General features: G+C 51.7%; 1 protein-coding gene and 1 pseudogene across 1 annotated transcript in view; one reads left to right on the forward strand and one right to left on the reverse strand.

The window, feature by feature from the left end:
- Window positions 1–15,912, forward strand: part of LOC148217867 (uncharacterized) — a 114,396-nt pseudogene that overhangs the window by 78,322 nt on the left and 20,162 nt on the right.
- The window catches only part of LOC148217868 (uncharacterized), a 40,494-nt gene that overhangs the window by 17,295 nt on the left and 7,287 nt on the right, over window positions 1–15,912 (reverse strand). The window contains 1 exon segment of the mRNA XM_088158400.1: window positions 13,561–13,569. Within this exon segment, the coding sequence (XP_088014526.1) occupies window positions 13,561–13,569 (9 nt within the window).

Here is a 15,912-nt window from a genome sequence, read left to right on the forward strand (position 1 = left end):
ACTCTTTTCTCCACCATTTCCTCTTTTTGTTTTTCAAATACTCAAAGATGCTTTTTAGCCTGAACATTCAGCCATTTCACAGAGGCTTCTTCTACCACTTCTTGTCCTCCTGATTGCAGCAAGTCATCCACATCCTGCATTAACCCAGTCCCTGGGGGTGGGGTAAATTCTTGTGATATTTTCTGCAAGGCTTGCCCCAATAAGGCTGGTGCTTCCGTGCATCCCTGCAGAAGGACCGTCCATGTCTTTTCCATTTTCCCTTCTACCTCTTGTTCCCACTCAAGGGCAAAATCCAGTTTACCATCCTGTGTGAGTGGGCATCCCCAGAAAGCATCTTTGCCATCAAGGACTGAGTGGTGTCAGTGTGAGAAGGGCACCTGGTTGAAGATGGTGTAAGGATGTGAGAGCCCCTGGGTGCTGGGGCCCCCTTGGGCCCTGGGGTTCATCCCTCAGGGGCTGTAGAAACTCTGGCATGGCCTTTGCCTTCGCCTTGGCCTTTTCCTCCTCCCTTCTTGCATTCCCCTGCTGTGCCTTTGTGACCAAGTGCTCCAGGGGCTTCTTCTGCCCCTCCTGCAGCCCCCTCAGTGCCTGGGGGTGCTCATCCTCTGACAGCTGCTGAGCTTTCTGCTAAATCATTCCTTTCTGCAGTGACCCAAGGAAAATGCTTAAAAGCTGATCTGGATGCTTGCACGTCCAATGCCCATTTCCCAGCTGTTCCTTTGTCCTGCTGCTCCTTGTGCTGTGGCTGCCGTGGCCAGCCCGTATCCCAGAGCCGGTGCCTGTCCTGCCGCAGTGTCCAAACGCGGCCCCCCCGGCGGGCAGGGCCGGCAGCTCCACGGGGCCGGGCAGCGGCCGGGGCGTCCCGCAGCCTCCTGGGGGCCGGGGGCCACTGCCGGGCCTGCAATTGCCGGGGGGTGCTGGGCTCAGGCAGCGCCCGGCGCTGAGCCCCGGCTGCCCCACAGCCCCGGCCCGGCCCCGCAGCTCCCCACAGGCCCCCAGCCCGTGCTCCCGGTGCCGCCCCTCTGCGCCCGCTCCTGCCGCTGCCCAGCACAGAGAAACCCCCTGCAATCCTGACCTCCGTGTGTGCCTGTCCTGGCAACCGGGGATACAAAGGATCTGCATCAGCTGGCAACTTCTGAGGATAAGAGCCTGCTGAAAAACATCCCCATCCTCAGAATTTTTCTCTTCCTCGTCTTTGTCATCATCCATTTTCTTGTCTTCCCCCACCGATTCCTCCTGCTGCTTCTTGCCTGAACCATATTCCTGCACACTCCCCTTCACCCAGTCCCTTCCCAGCACACCAACACCATCCATCCCCCTGTTGTCTAAATCTCTTCTGGACTTCTCTTAATGCCTCCCTGAGTGTCCATGTCCTTGATTACCTCTGGGAGAACGGGCAAACTCCATCAACATGTTCCCGAGGGACCCTTCAGAGATATTTTGGGATCATCATCACTTTTTCCGGGATCCCTTCGTGGCTTTCCCTTTCTACCCTGCATGGGTGCCCTGCCATGTTTAGTCCCCGAAGATGCCACTGTAGTCACTGCTGAGATTTTCAGTGCTCTCTGGCTGCCGACTCTTCCCAGCCCCCCTGATCTGTCACTCGTCTGTCTCCTGGCCCCAGCGCCCCCCTGGATGGGAATTTGGGGAGGTGGGAGGGGGGGAGCGCCAAGGCCGGGCCCCCCCGCGCTGTGGTGGCGGCAGCGGCTGCAGTGGGGAGCGAGTGCGGGCGGGAGCGGCCGAGAGCCCAGCGCTGCCCCAGCCCGAGCTGCCCCAGCTCCATCGCTGCCCCTGCGCTGGGATGCTGTGGGTTTGGGGGGAAGAGGGAGCCGGCAGTGGGTGCTGGGCCTGGGGGCAGCAGGAGGAGGGAGGGACAAGCAGAGTTGAAGAACAAAATGGTCAAATAGTCCACATGGGAGGATAAGTTGGTATTGTGCGGGAGAAGGTAGAAAAGTAAGCGGAAGAGGAATGGGAGGAAAAGCAGAGACACAGGAGGAGCAGAAATGGGAAGCAGCACAAGATTCCAAACCTACAGCGTCCCTCCAGTCCCAGCGCGTTGCCCCCCCCCTCCACATTCAGCAGGTGACTGGAGAGGGGGATCCACCATTTTCAGAGGGGTGAACCTTGTTGTTTCTGAGCTTTATTGGGCTAAGACGTGGTGTTTGTTTTTTTGCTGAATCTTTATATTTTGCAGGGGGTTTTGGCTGAATCTTGCTTTTTGGGGAGTTTTTGATCTGTGTCTTGATATTTGGAGGATTTTTGTGATCAGTCTGGGTGTTTGGGAGGTCCTTACAAACACAGGATGCCCAGTGTCTTCCTCAGCTGCACATCGGTTGGAAGAACCTCTAGCTCAAGGCAGTCCCCTCTTGTTTTTTCCCCAAACCAGGATTCTTCATTCCCATGGGGTGGGCAGATGGTGGAGGAGGAAAATTCCCGGCGATCCCTCTGGAGGAGGGGCTGCAAACCCAGCCCAGTGAGCTGTGAGGAGGAAAGACCCTCCCTGAGCCAGGAAGGCGGCCGGAGATCCAGGCAGAGCTCAGAGCTGGTGGAGAAGTCTCCTGGAAGGCAGAAGCCCCACAAGTGCTTGGAATGTGGGAAGGGTTTCAGCTACAGCTCTCATCTGATCCGGCACCAGATGATCCACACTGGGGAAAAGCCCTACGAGTGTGGGGAATGTGGGAAGAGCTTCAGAGACATCTCTGGTCTAATGCAGCACCAGGTGATCCACACAGGAGAACGGCCCTACACCTGCTTGGAATGTAGGAAGAGCTTTGGACACATCTCCAACCTGAGATACCACCAGCGCATCCACACTGGAGAGAGGCCCTATGAGTGTCCCAAGTGTGGGAAGAGGTTTCAGAGAAGCTCCAATCTCCTCCTACATGAGCGGATTCACACAGAGGAGAGGCCCTTCCGCTGCCCCGACTGCAGGAAGGGCTTCAGGCACAACTCCCATCTCATGAGGCACCGGCGCATCCACACTGGGGAGAGGCCCTACGAGTGTCCTGAGTGTGGGAAGAGCTTCTCCAGGAGCTCCGACTTGACCCAACACCAACGGAGGCTCCACTAAGGGAAGCCCTGTGAGTGTCCCGAGTGTGGGAAGAGCTTCGTGCTCTGCTCCAGCTCCATCCCCCATGGGAGGATCGGTGTTGGATGATCCCCAGTGACCCCCGTTGGGCAGAGCCCTGGTGATCTGTGTTCCTGGTGATCCCACTGGGTGGGGGCAAGTGTTTGGAGAGATTTCTCTTTTTTTTCCTTCTCTTACTATGATTTGATTGGGAATAAATTCCCTCGCTGTGCCCAGGCTGGGTCTGTTACACCCGTTTTGCTGTTTTGTGTGTTTGCTCTCCCTGTCTTAATCTGATCCTGGTGCTCCTGGTTCAACTTTCTCTTCCCTTGCAGCTGGAGGGGAAGGGTCAGAGTGGCTTTGGTGTGTGCCTGGCATCGGGCCAGCATCACCCAGGCCATGGGCACCCCTGGGATCCCAGTGTGGGGATGCATTCCCCCACTCCTAGAGAAAGTGCCAACCCAATCTGTGGCTGGGATGAAACATGGTTATGACTGGAGCCCACTCTCTTGCGACCGTCTCAACAGAAATCCAAAAGGAGACCTTTGATCTCTCCTGGGCCACCGTGGGCTGTGACCAGCAGTCTCCCTCTGAGTGGCCTCAGAGCCAGCAAACCCTCGGCTTTGCTGTGCCTGGAGGATCGCTGAAACACGACGTGTCCTGGGCCCATACCCTCACTGCTCAAGGCCCCATCCTTTGGCCAGTGGGAGATGCAAAAACATCTGAAAGGAGGATTTCACTGAGCTCCGAGGAGAATTTTTCACAGGTACCTTGTTTGCACTGACTGTTCTGTCTGTGTGTGTGCCCCTGCACATATGCTATAGCAAATCTGGGAGAAATACAGCTTTCCTAGATGTGGAAGTACTGTGGATATCTAAGTTAGGCCTCTAAGCAAGGTTTAGTTATAGTTATGAACTTAAATGCTGTAAGTGTTAAATGTTTTGCTAAGTTTTTAAATGTAAGTCCTAAGCTAAGTGTTGTTTTTCCATTAAATTACGAAGTACAACATGGAAGTTATAGCTATAAGTTAGGTTAAATGCTGTTAAGTGTTACTGCTCTGTTGAATTGTTAATGTTAAGTTATAAGCTAAGTCAGGTATTAGTTCATTGTTGTACCTCTGTTGGATTGCTGGGGCTAAGGTATAAGTTAAGTGACAAATTAAGAGAGAAGTTAAAGTGCTGCTTAGTGTAGATTAGTTTTTAGGCTGTTCCTTTTAATCCTTGCCTGCACTCTCTTTTGTTCCATGCACCTAAGTACAGCACACACCCACCCACACTCCCCTAGAGAGTTCTCAGTTCATTTCTGTTTTGGTTGCCTGGTTTTTGTTTGGTTTTGTTGTTGCTTGTTTTACCTTGTTGTGCCTCAGCTGTTCTGTAGGCAGTACAGTGAATCTTGCCATCAAACTTGTTGTATTTTGTCGCTCAATATTAAATCTGACTTTTGTTCATGCCCTTGTCACCAATTTTTAAGCGATCTTAAATACTCTCATTGATGATGAGTGGATAAATGGATTTCAATGGATTTCAATCTCATTCATGACAGCACCACAATGTCCCGCATCATCGAGGGCCCTGACACACGCCCGTGTCACAAAGGGCCACCCCCGGCACCCAAGAGCAGAGGGACAGCCTGGAAGCGGCCCGGAGCAGCCCCGGCCTCGTGGCCTTGTAGCCCCTGGCGTGGCCAGAGCCCTGGGAGGCTTTGGCCACGGTGGGAGCCGGCAGCCCCAGCCCCGGCCTGCAGAGCCCTGGGGCTGCAGCCCGGGCTGGCCGGGGCAGGAGGAATTGGCCGGGCCGGACGTGCCAGGGCCTTGTGGGCAGTGGCTCCGTGTCCCGCGGGAGGCCGGGGACGAGGGGTGTCCCTCAGGGCTGTGCCCGGGCACCGGGGCTCGTCAGTGCCTCGCTCAGTGACACCCAGGGGCACCGAGCGCAGCCTCGGCGCCTTTGCAGGGCACGGGGAGCTGAGCGGGGCAGGGGCACCACGGAAACACCGAGTGCCTGCCCGGGGCAGAGCCGGGGCAAAGCCGGGCTGGAGAGCCGGGAGAGGCTGCTCAGAGCTGGCCCGGGCACTTGGGCACCTGGGAGACAGAGCCCGGCTCTGGGCTGACACTGAGTCCAATATCTGAGAAATCACAGCCGGCTTTTTTAAACACAATTCGTTATTTTCTGTTTTCTCAACATGACTTTTTATCAGGAACATTTCCAATATTCATTTTACTTTACTTTTTACTCTTTAGAAAGAATTCCATTGTTTTTTGTTATGTGTGAGGAGGGATGTGCTGGGAAAGGTTGCAGGTAATGGCGTTTCTTATTCAATATATTTTCACATCTGAGATGTGACAAGTCCAGACTTTGACTCCAGCAGCAGTGCCTGGTTCCAGACTGCTCTGCTTTTCACAGTGACATTTCAGTTCATTCAAATCCAGCAGTCAAAGCCCTTGAAACATGAAAAAGCTGGGAATCAGGTTAAAGACCTTGGAGGGTTTGCTGTGTCCGTACATTCCCCATCTCCCCTGGTGTCCGTTCAGCCTCTCCACTCCTGTCCTAGAGCGCATTGCTGGATCCAGAGTTCAGTACGTGCTTTTATAGATAGATAGATACATGTGATTATTGTGTACACGATTCTCTTGGTGTGAGTTATTGTGATGGTAATTCCATGATCCTCTGCTTTGTGCCCAAAGAATGGTTATTGTATCTAAACCCCGGCAGCCCGGGAGGGGATGTGTGCGGGGCCGGGGCGGGGAGAGGCTCCTTGTTCATTCCGCGGGCGTTTTGAAGCCTCGCTGCTCGGGTTTTCCGCGGCTCTCTCTGTGCACCGTGGGTTTTTGCTCGGCTCGAAACCCCCCGGTCCAAGCCTGGATAGTCTGACCAGTGGTTTCCCTGGGAAACGGATCTAACGACTTTTATGGAGAGAGACAGCTTTGATCCGATTGTTTGGAAAAAGAACTTTAATGAGGTGAATACAACAAACAGGAAGGCGTGCACTGTACTGGGAATGAACTCGAAAAAAGCAGGGTCCAGGGTAGGGTCGGATATTTATACACTTTGGTGCAGGGAGGGATAAAGGCAGGGTCTGAGGGAGCGATCCAATGGGAAAGAGCAGTTAACAATACTATAATTCCTGCAGCGAAAAGTAAGCAATAGGAACAACGAGATCTGAGAACTTTCTAGTAACAGTCTACACAACTGAACAGGGGAAGGTTGGGAGGCTTATACAACCTGGTTACTTTGGGTCTGAGGCCCTATGGGTGCAGGTGTGGAACTGGATGGTACTGAGGCAAGGAATTTGGGACCTTTGACCCAGGACTCAGATCCCTTTCCCTCTGGGAGCGACTTTTAATGAGTGTAAGAGAGATGTTTGTCCACAGAGAGAGAATGCACTGGAGCACCCTTGAGGAAGGGATCCAACAGCTGAGAGAAGTGGCAGTGCTGGAGGTGCTCTTTGGAAGGGATGGACAGCATGACAATGACCCTGACAAGGCCAGGTGCACAGGGCAGATGCTGTGGGATCTGGCAAACCTAGAGCCATTTCACTATAGCACCTTCATTGCAACAATTAATGCCGGTAACAGCCGAGAAACAGTGGATTCTGTCACCAACAAGATTAGGAGCTACAAGAGTATGATCAATGGCCTGATGCAGGCTCATGTCTGTGCTGTGATTAAGAGCCTCCAAGAGGAGATGAGGGAGGAGGTGAGGAGGAACAGTTTCCCATATGGCACTTGTGCAAGTCACAGGCCCCAAAGTCAGAACCCAACATCCCCCAGCTAGAGAGAGTATACACCCCACAAGCTGCCTGTGGTTCTTTCTGCGTGGCCATGGGGAAGACATGAGAAGGTGGGATGGGAAACCCACTTCTGTCCTGGCAGCACAGGTGTGTCAACTCAAGGAGGAAAACACTAACTGAGGGAGCTCCACTAAAGTGAAGGTAGTCTCAACCTCCCGTGACCGAGGTGTTGGGTAATACAGAAGGGAGGATGATCTGTCGGATCCGCTTGATGGAACCTCTGGTATGTATGCCCAGGAAGGAAATAATAACCAGGGCTAGAGGGGCCTTGCCTCTAGCCAGGGAGAGGCACAGGAAAACTGGGTCTTTTGAGTGGTGTGGATCTGATGTCCTGGCACATCAGAGCCACAGAAATATAGAGTGTTAGTTGATCCTGGTGCACAGTGTACCCTAATGCCATTGGGACATGTGGGGACAGATGCTGAGTCCATTGCCAGGGTGATGGGAGGATTGCAGGAATTGACTCTGCTGGAGGCTGAGATGAGGCTGACTGGGAAGGAGTGGCAGAAACATCCAATTTTGACTGGCCACTTCACCGGTGGACGTTGCCCAAGGTGTCTCTGCTGCGGCTCTTGCAGCTGTGTCCAGTCCATGGCTCTGATCCCCTTCTATTTCTTCTCTGGAAAATCACATTCCTGTATCTCCATCTGCTTCTTCTTTTTGTAAGAATCTTCTATTTACAAGGGTCCCCAGCACGTTCTTCTATTTACAAGGTCTGGACCTCCACAGCTCTCGACTGCTGGCAGCTCTTCCCAGTCACCTTCCCCCACTGGGGTTCCAACTCCACCACTATCCCCACAGCCAGGCTATTGCCTATCCCATCGGGGTCACCACTCATTGCAGTTGAGACAGAAGCAATGACAAAAACCTCTGTGCTTGTGCAACAAAAACCAACTTTTATTGAGGGCTGTTCTCCCTATATAGCCTTTGAAGTCTGCATGGTTAGCTCTGCTTGGCTAAATTAGTTGCCACCTGGCTAAATGGCCAATGGCTGCCCGTGTCCCAGATGGCCTAGACCTGCTCCCCAACAGCCCAGACTGCTCAAGTTATATCATTACAGTAGTTATAGAATTATTTACATTATAAAATTATAATTCGGATTAGTTATAACTGGAAGGCCTCCAGGCCAGCTGTTAGCTACTACAGGTTTAGTGCTGGCCAAATCTTCCACTAGAATTATTTACTCATTTCCTGCTGTGAGATAAGATTAGGAGGAAGGCAAAGCAGGCTCAAACTTTAAAGGGTATAAAAGAAAGAACTTTATTAACAGAACTAAAAGAATTATAAGAATCAGAATAAAACCTTCAGAACACTCCTCCCTCCACACCCTCTTTTCTTTACACTGACAACCTGCAGGAACAATTCAGCCAGTTTACCATCTCTAAAATACTCTTTTTCCAGTTCACTTAGGGAGAGGAGTCTCTCTTTTGTCATGCTATGGAGACTTCTCCACAAGAGACAATTCTCTCGTGGCTTCAAAGTCACAGTGCATCAGCTGCCCAGGAGAATGGAAATCTCATCCCTGTGTAAGAGTCCCTCCCCTCGACCTACAGCTTTCCCCACAATTGTTTTTGAGGGCTCAATCTTTGGCTAATGGGGCACACTTTTAAGGATGAGCTGTTCAGAAGCAAAGGTTCTCTTCATCTGTCTCTGAGATCATCTTCATCTCTGGGAACAGAGGTTCTCTTCTTCTTCCCTGGGGTAAAGGGTCTTCATCACTCTCATCTCTCTCTGTTCGAGCTACTTCAATATCTGCTTGTTCAGCATGGATGCTTTTGCTCATGCCTACAATTTGAACACTTCATCCTCCACGTGCTTTTCAAAAAGTTACAGGGAAATAGAGTCTGATGTATCTTCCCCATAGACTTACAAGAGGATTTCAGCCCAAGAGTGAGGCATCTCCTCAATCCCTCCCATCTGGGACCTGAATTCTACTTCTCTAACCTTGGGGTCCACATGTTGTTCCTCTACGTGTCTTCACTCTGGCCTGTTGTCTCACTCGAGAGAGAATTGAAGGTCTGCAAGACTCACCTGTACAGTGAAAGAGATAATATCTTGTTCCAAGGCCTGCAGATAATCATATGATCCCTGCTAGGTGGTGGCCAGAGCTGTTTACAGTGGAGAATTCTGAGGGGCTGTGCCAGGATTTTTAAGGGGCCCAGCCAGGACAGTGTGGCTGCTCTGGCAGCACAGCTTTTTCAGTGGTTTAACAGGTTGTCAGTTCTCAAAACTAATCACTGATTAGATTTTGTCAGACATGGAGGAAGCTCTTAGCAGCTTCTGTCAAAAAAAATCATTTCTGCGGTGACTTCTTCCCTCCTCACAAAATGTCAAATGTGCAAAACCAGCACAGAGGGACCCCCTTTCTGTTGTGAGGTCTCGTGTTGTCACCCTTGGCTCCATGAGGCCCTGTAAAGTCAAAATGGATCCTTCATTCCAGGAGACCCCAAAATGTCATGATAATCTCTGGACGCCATAAGGCCCTGAGGCATCACAATGGCCCCTTGGTTCCAAAAATCCCCGCAGAACCACAGGGGCCTCTGGATTCCATGAGACCCCACAATGTCACAGGATCCCTTTCTTTCCCTGAAGCCACAAAATATCACAAAGGATTCTTGGTCCCATGAGGCCCCGCAGAATTAGAAGGGCCTCTGGATTCCAAAAGACTCCAAAGTGTCAGAATCACTTTATTTCCCCAAATCCTGAAAGTGTCACAGTGGATTCTTGGATTCAAGAGACTCCACAGTGTCACAGCGTCCCCTCAGTTCCATGAAGTCACAGAGAATGACAAGGCCTTGTGGGATCACAATGGATCCTTGGTTCCATGAGGACCCGCAGAATCACAGGGGCCTCTGGATTCCACAAGACACTGGAGTGTCACAGTGTCCACACAGTTCCATATGTCTCCTGAGTGTCACAATGGCCCCAGGGTTCCATGTGTCCCCTCAATGTCATAATGGCTCCAGGGTTCCATGTGTCCCCTCAATGTCACAAAGTCCACACGGTTCCATGTGTCCCTTAAGTGTCACAGTGGCCTCAGGGATCCATAAGTCCCCTCAATGTCACAATTGCCTCATTGTCCCATGTGTCTCCTCAGTGGCACAATGGTCCCACACTTCCAAAAGGCCCTGAGGTATCACAATATCTCACAGTTCCATGTGTACCCTGTATATCATAATGGCCCCATGGTTCCATGTCTCCCCTCAGCGTCACAAGGGCCCCACAGTTCCACGTGTCCCATTAGTGTCACAATGGCCCAGGGTTCCATGTATCCGCTCAGTATCACCATGGTCCCACGGTTCAAAGAGACCCTGCCATGTCACAATGGCCCAATGGTTCCATGTGTCCCTTCCTGTCACAATGGCCTCAGGGTTCCATTTGTTTTCTCAGTATGACACTGGCCTCAGGATTCCATGTTCCCCCTCAGTGACACAATGGTCCCAGGCTTTCATGTGTCCACCAGTGTCACAATGGCCCCACGGATCTGGGAGGTCCTGCAGTTTCACAATGGCCCCACGGTTCCATGTGTCCCCTCAGTGTCATCATGGTCCAACAGTTCCAAGAGCCCCTCCTGTATCACAATGGTCAAATGGTTGTATGTGTCCCCTCATGTCACAATGGCCTCAGGGTTCCATGTTTCCCCTCAGTGACACAATGGCCCCAGGCTTTCATGTGTCCCCTCAGTGTCACAATATCCGCACGGTTTCATGTGTCCCTGAGTGTCAAATTTGCCCCAGGGTTCCATGTGTGCCCTCAATGTCACAATAGCCCCACGGTTCCATGTGTCTCCTGAGTGTCCCAATGGCCCCACAGTTCCAAGAGTCCCTGCAGTGTCACAATGGCCCCACGGTTCCAGGAGGCCCTGAGGTGTCGCAGTGACCCCACGGTTCCATATGTCCCCTCTGTGTCACAATGGCCCCAGAGTTCCCGGTGTCCCCCTAATGTCACAATGTCCCCACAGTTCCATGTATCTCCTCAATGTCACAATGGCTCAAGGGTTCCATGAATCCCCTCAGAATTACAGTGTCCCCACAGTTCCATGTGTCCTCTCAGTGTCACCATGGTCCCATGCTCCAAGAGACCCTGCCATGTCACAATGGCCCAACAGTTCCATGTTTCCCCTCATGTCACAATGGCCTCAGGTTTTCATGTGTCACAATGGCATCATGGTTCCATGTTTCCCCTCAGTGACACAACGGCCCCAGGCTTTCATGTGTCCTCACAGTGACACAATATCCACACAGTACCACGTGTCCCCTCAGTGTTGCAATGGCCCCACTCTTCCAGGAGGCTCTGCCGTGGCACAGTGGCCCCAGAGTTCCATGTCCCCTCATGTCACAATGGCATCAGGGTTCCATATGTCCCCTCAATGTCACAATGGCCCCAAAGTGTCATGTGTGTCCTCAATGTCACAATGGCCCCAGGATTCCGTTTGTCTCATCAGTGACACAATGGTCCCACAGTTCCACCTGTCCCCTCATTGTCACAGACAAGCAGCACTGGAGTGGGAGCAGCACCACTGGAGGGGTTGCAGCTGCACTGGAACAGGAGCAGTGGCTGTGGAACAACAGGGGAGAAGCTGTGGAACACAAGTCCTGTGAGGAGCAGCTGAGGGAGCTGGGAATGTTTATCCTGGGGAAGAGGAGGCTCAGGGGAGACCTCATCACTCTCTACAACTCCCTGACAGGAGGGTGCAGCCTGGTGGGGGTCGGGGTCTTCTCGTAGGGAACAGGGACAGGACAAGAGGACACAGCCTTAACTGCACCAAAGGAAGGTTTATCCTGAACATTAGAAAGAATTTATTCACAGAAAAGATGATGGGCATTGGAATGGGCTGCCCAGGGAAGTGATGGAGTCACTTGTAAATGGGGTAACTGCACCACCTAATTAGTGCCTTGTCTTCATTTTCTTTTGTTTTTACTCAGAGTCAGGATTAAAAACACGAAGGAGGTGAATTTTCTCGAGTTTGGGCTTGGTTGTTTAATAAATTTATTTAAAGTACAGAGAGTTCTGCAACATGTCTAGCCACCAGCTAAAAGCCAGCAAAATGGAGGCGTATCAAGCTAGTTACAAGGTTTTTCAAATTTAAAAAGTTCAATAAAGAACTAACACCTATGTTATTTATACTTTTCACTCAATAACCAAACTCCTGTGACCCACTGTGCAGCATTAACTGTCCAAACAGAAAGTACAACCTGAAACCATGAAGAAGAAGGAAGAAGAAGACAGAAAGAGACAACACTTAAAACCTTCCATCTTTGTTCCATACTCCTTACTATATTCTAAAAACCCCAAATTCCAAACCCTTCACCATGTGAAATCACACACTTTCATTCCAATAGCAAACCCATGACTCCAACTCTATCATTCAAATTTGGAAGCCTTCTCCAAGGCCTCAAGTCAAAAGCAGTGTTTTCCTGAGGGTCAGTATCAGAAAGTACAAAAAGTTCAAAAGTCCCAGGTTTCTGGGATCCAACAGTCACCATCCCTGGAAGTGTTTAAGGAAAGACTGGATGTGGCACTCAGTGCCATGGGCTGGTGACAAGGTGGTGTTGGGTCATTGGTTGGACTGGATGATCTCAAAGGTCTTTTCCAACCTCAATTCTGTGATTCCGTGATTCAATGGAGCATCAATGGAAAATGGGTGGATAAAGAGTGGAACAGGCCTGGCAGCTGTTCTGGGAGCAGTGCTGGAGATGCCGAAGGGAACGGCGGCGGAGCGGGAATGGAGCGGCGCCGGAGATGCCGAAGCTGCGGGACACAGAGCGGCTCCGAGCGCTGTGTCCTGCAGGAGCCAGCCCTGCACACCAGAGCCGAGCCCGTCAGGCTGACCCAGAGCAGGGGGCAGAGGCAGGAATTGCTGCTGGGCCATGGGAGCTGTGGATCGAGTGCATTTAATGGTGACTTGGGGGTTTGAGTCTTGTCACTGCAGCCACATTCTGTGGTGCCAGGACCCTTCCAGTTCATCTGAAGTCATGAAATCAGGACAAAAGCAGAACAAAAGGAATCAAACGGCCTTCTCTACTGCAGGGAAACACATCTTGGTTTAATGATTTCTGATACAGGAGCCAAACTGGGTTAGCTATTGGCCTGTGGTTTGTTCTAATCCAGGAAAAAATTCCTAAGTACTGACATTTGGCATTAAAAATTAACAACGTGCCTCATCATCTGAATATTGCACACAGAGTGCAGAGCTATTTGTGGTTGTTATTATCGTGTTTTCTCTTCTTTTTTCTCCTCTGCCAGAGTCAGGATTAAAAGCTTGAGAGACAGTATTTCGTGTTTTGACTCCGATGTTTGTTCTTATCTATATTACAGTGAGTTCTACAGCACTCCTAGCTAACAAGCTAAAAATGGTGATGTATCTCTATCTTTATAAGGCCTTTTAATGCCTAACTGTCCAGTTAGAACACACATCTAAATTATTTTTACTTTTAACCCAATAACCAATCACCTGTGACCTGCAATGCGGAATTTCCAATCCAATTAAACAAGATCCCACCTAGACCCATGAGAAGAAGGTGAAGAAGAAAGAAACCTCCTCCCTAAAATCTCCATCTTGCCTTCTACATATTACTATATTCTAAAACCCAAAATTCAAAAATTTCCACCATGTGATATTAGACACTTTTATTTAAACTTCATACCAGTGATGCCAGTTCTATCATTCAATTTCGGAAGCCTTCTCCAAAGCCTCAGATCAAAACCTGTATTTTCTTGTGGGTCAGTATCTGTCAGCAAAGAAAGTCTAAAACTCTCGGTGTCCAGGATTCCAACAGTTATGATCAAGGAAACAACTGGAATTATTTTCTCTCCTGGTTTCACCCTTTCTTCCTCTCTCTGGGTTTAAGCCTCCTCCACTCCCTGCAGGTCTGCTTTCCGTAATCTGCTCCTCGGGAGTTGGGATGTGACAAATGAGCAGTGGGAAGAGGGAGGATAATGGATAATGGACCATTCCAACTGCAAACTCTGCTTTAGTAGCCTCTGGATTTCCAGTGTTTAGAAATTGTCATGTTTTAAACTACCTGACCAAATCCCACTTTTCTCACTTTTGCCCTGGCTGAAATCCTTCCTTTGGCCTTGTTTAGGAACTCACCCTCAGAAACACCTCATTGCAGACGCTTTTCTGTTGGTTTTGATAAGAGATGACAAGAAAATCAGCACGAGGGGGAGGGATGAGGGAGAGGGAAAAAACAATTCCTTCCGTCTTCCTTGTGGAAAGTCTCCTCTAGAGGTTGTGCTGCAGCTGGAGACTTGGCCAGAGGGAAGTGATTGAGCTGAGGCAGCAGAGGCATCTCCTCCCTGGTTTGTAGCCCTGGGGCTGGGAGGGGACACAGGTGCCCCCCTTGCACTCCACAACCCCCTGGAATGGGGGATTCTCCCTGCCTCTGCCAGGTGCTCCTTATCCATGCCTGGCCTGGGTGCTCCTGGTCTGAGCTCCCTCCCATGGTCATTCCTGATGGTGGGGAGTGGGAGGGAGGAGTTCAGTGCCAATCTGGGAGGTGCCAGCAGGGTCAGAGATGTGGGGAGGTGACAGTGACAGAGTGACAGGATGTGCAGATGGACACATGGACAAGACAACACCTCTGGGGGAAACCTCTTGGAGATTTGGGCGGTTTTTGTTTGTAAAATACACACGGACACAGAGCAAAGCTTTGCTCAAAGTGTTTATTGATTATTCAGGGGGAATGGCCCAGGGCTCAAAGGGTTCAGCGGGTTCCTCCAGGGATGATCATCTCCTCATGCCACCAGAGGGGATCAGGACACCGGTGTCCCCACAGCTTGCAATCCTAAAAATCAAAACCCAGAAGGTGACCTCTGGTGCCCACTGGGAAATGAGAGGGGCCCTGTCCCCACCCCTCTCCCTGCAGGCACGGCTCACCTAGACACCCAGAGAGGCAGCCAGGCGCTTCTGCCGCAGAACAGCCTCCAGCTTCTCAACAAGAGGGGGCTGGGGACAAACACAGCATTAGAGACACACTGGGGGCACTGGGCTGCACTGGGAGGTGGGGAAAGAACAGGGGTCATTGGGGAAGGGGCCTGTGCGGGGAAATGGGGGGCAGGAGCTGCTGTGCTCCTGGCCAGAAGCCCTGGGGTCCTGCCAAGAGGCACAGCTGGGGCAGGGGCTGCATCCTGGGTCACCCAGGGGGGTGCTGGGGGAACAGGGATGGGAATGCAATGGGGGCCTGGGAAAGGGGCGCTCTGGGGAGGATCTGTGGGGCAGGGGAGTTGTCTGGGGTGTCAGTAGGGGTTCACTGGGCTGTGCTGGGACAAACTGAGATGGTCTGGGGTGTGGTGGCCATGCAAGGGGAGGGTCTGACACTGCCAGAACTCGTGGTACCCACCAGAGGCGTCTCCAGGATCACGACATCGTCTACATCAATCTGCAGAGAGACCAGGAGACCTCGCTGGGAACTGGGATGGACCCGGTGCCAGCAAAGGATGGGAGGACACAACTGCCCCCAAATTCCCAGAGGGAATGCCCTCCAATCCCAGCACCCCACTCACCTCCCGCAGATCATCTTGGGTTCCTTCCAGGAGCGCCTGGGAATCAAGAACAAAAGTTTGGCCTGGATTAGATCCAGTGGGGCTGTGGGGGGACAGGGAGCAGGGTGGAGGTGATGGGGTGGGAATTCAGGGCCTCCAAGGAGATCTGTTTGAGGTGGGGGGAGACCCAAAGACACTGAACTGGGGTCAATGGAGGGATCAAGGGACTGGGCTGGGTCTGGGGAAGGGGCTCGGTGTGAGGTACAGGGGAGGAGAAAGGAATTGCAGGGTAGGGACATGGGAATGCAAGGGAGGGGCTGGGTGGGGACAGAAGAACGAGGATGGGTGGGGACAAAAGCGACAGGACCGAGTGAGGATTTGGGAAGGGTGGGGGGTGACTCGGGGAACTGTTGAAGGGGAACCCGCTGCAGTGACCAGGAAGAAAGGCAAAGGATTCACGGGAGGAGACATGGAAGGAAAGGCCTCGGGAATGGTCAGTGGGAGGCGTTTGGGGACCCTGGAGAGGACACAGAGGAGGAAGCAGGGACGGAATTCCTGAAGAAACCGAAAGG

The sequence above is a fragment of the Sturnus vulgaris genome, unplaced genomic scaffold, assembly GCF_052056855.1.
Source record: "Sturnus vulgaris isolate bStuVul1 unplaced genomic scaffold, bStuVul1.hap1 Scaffold_198, whole genome shotgun sequence".
Lineage (NCBI taxonomy): Eukaryota > Metazoa > Chordata > Aves > Passeriformes > Sturnidae > Sturnus > Sturnus vulgaris.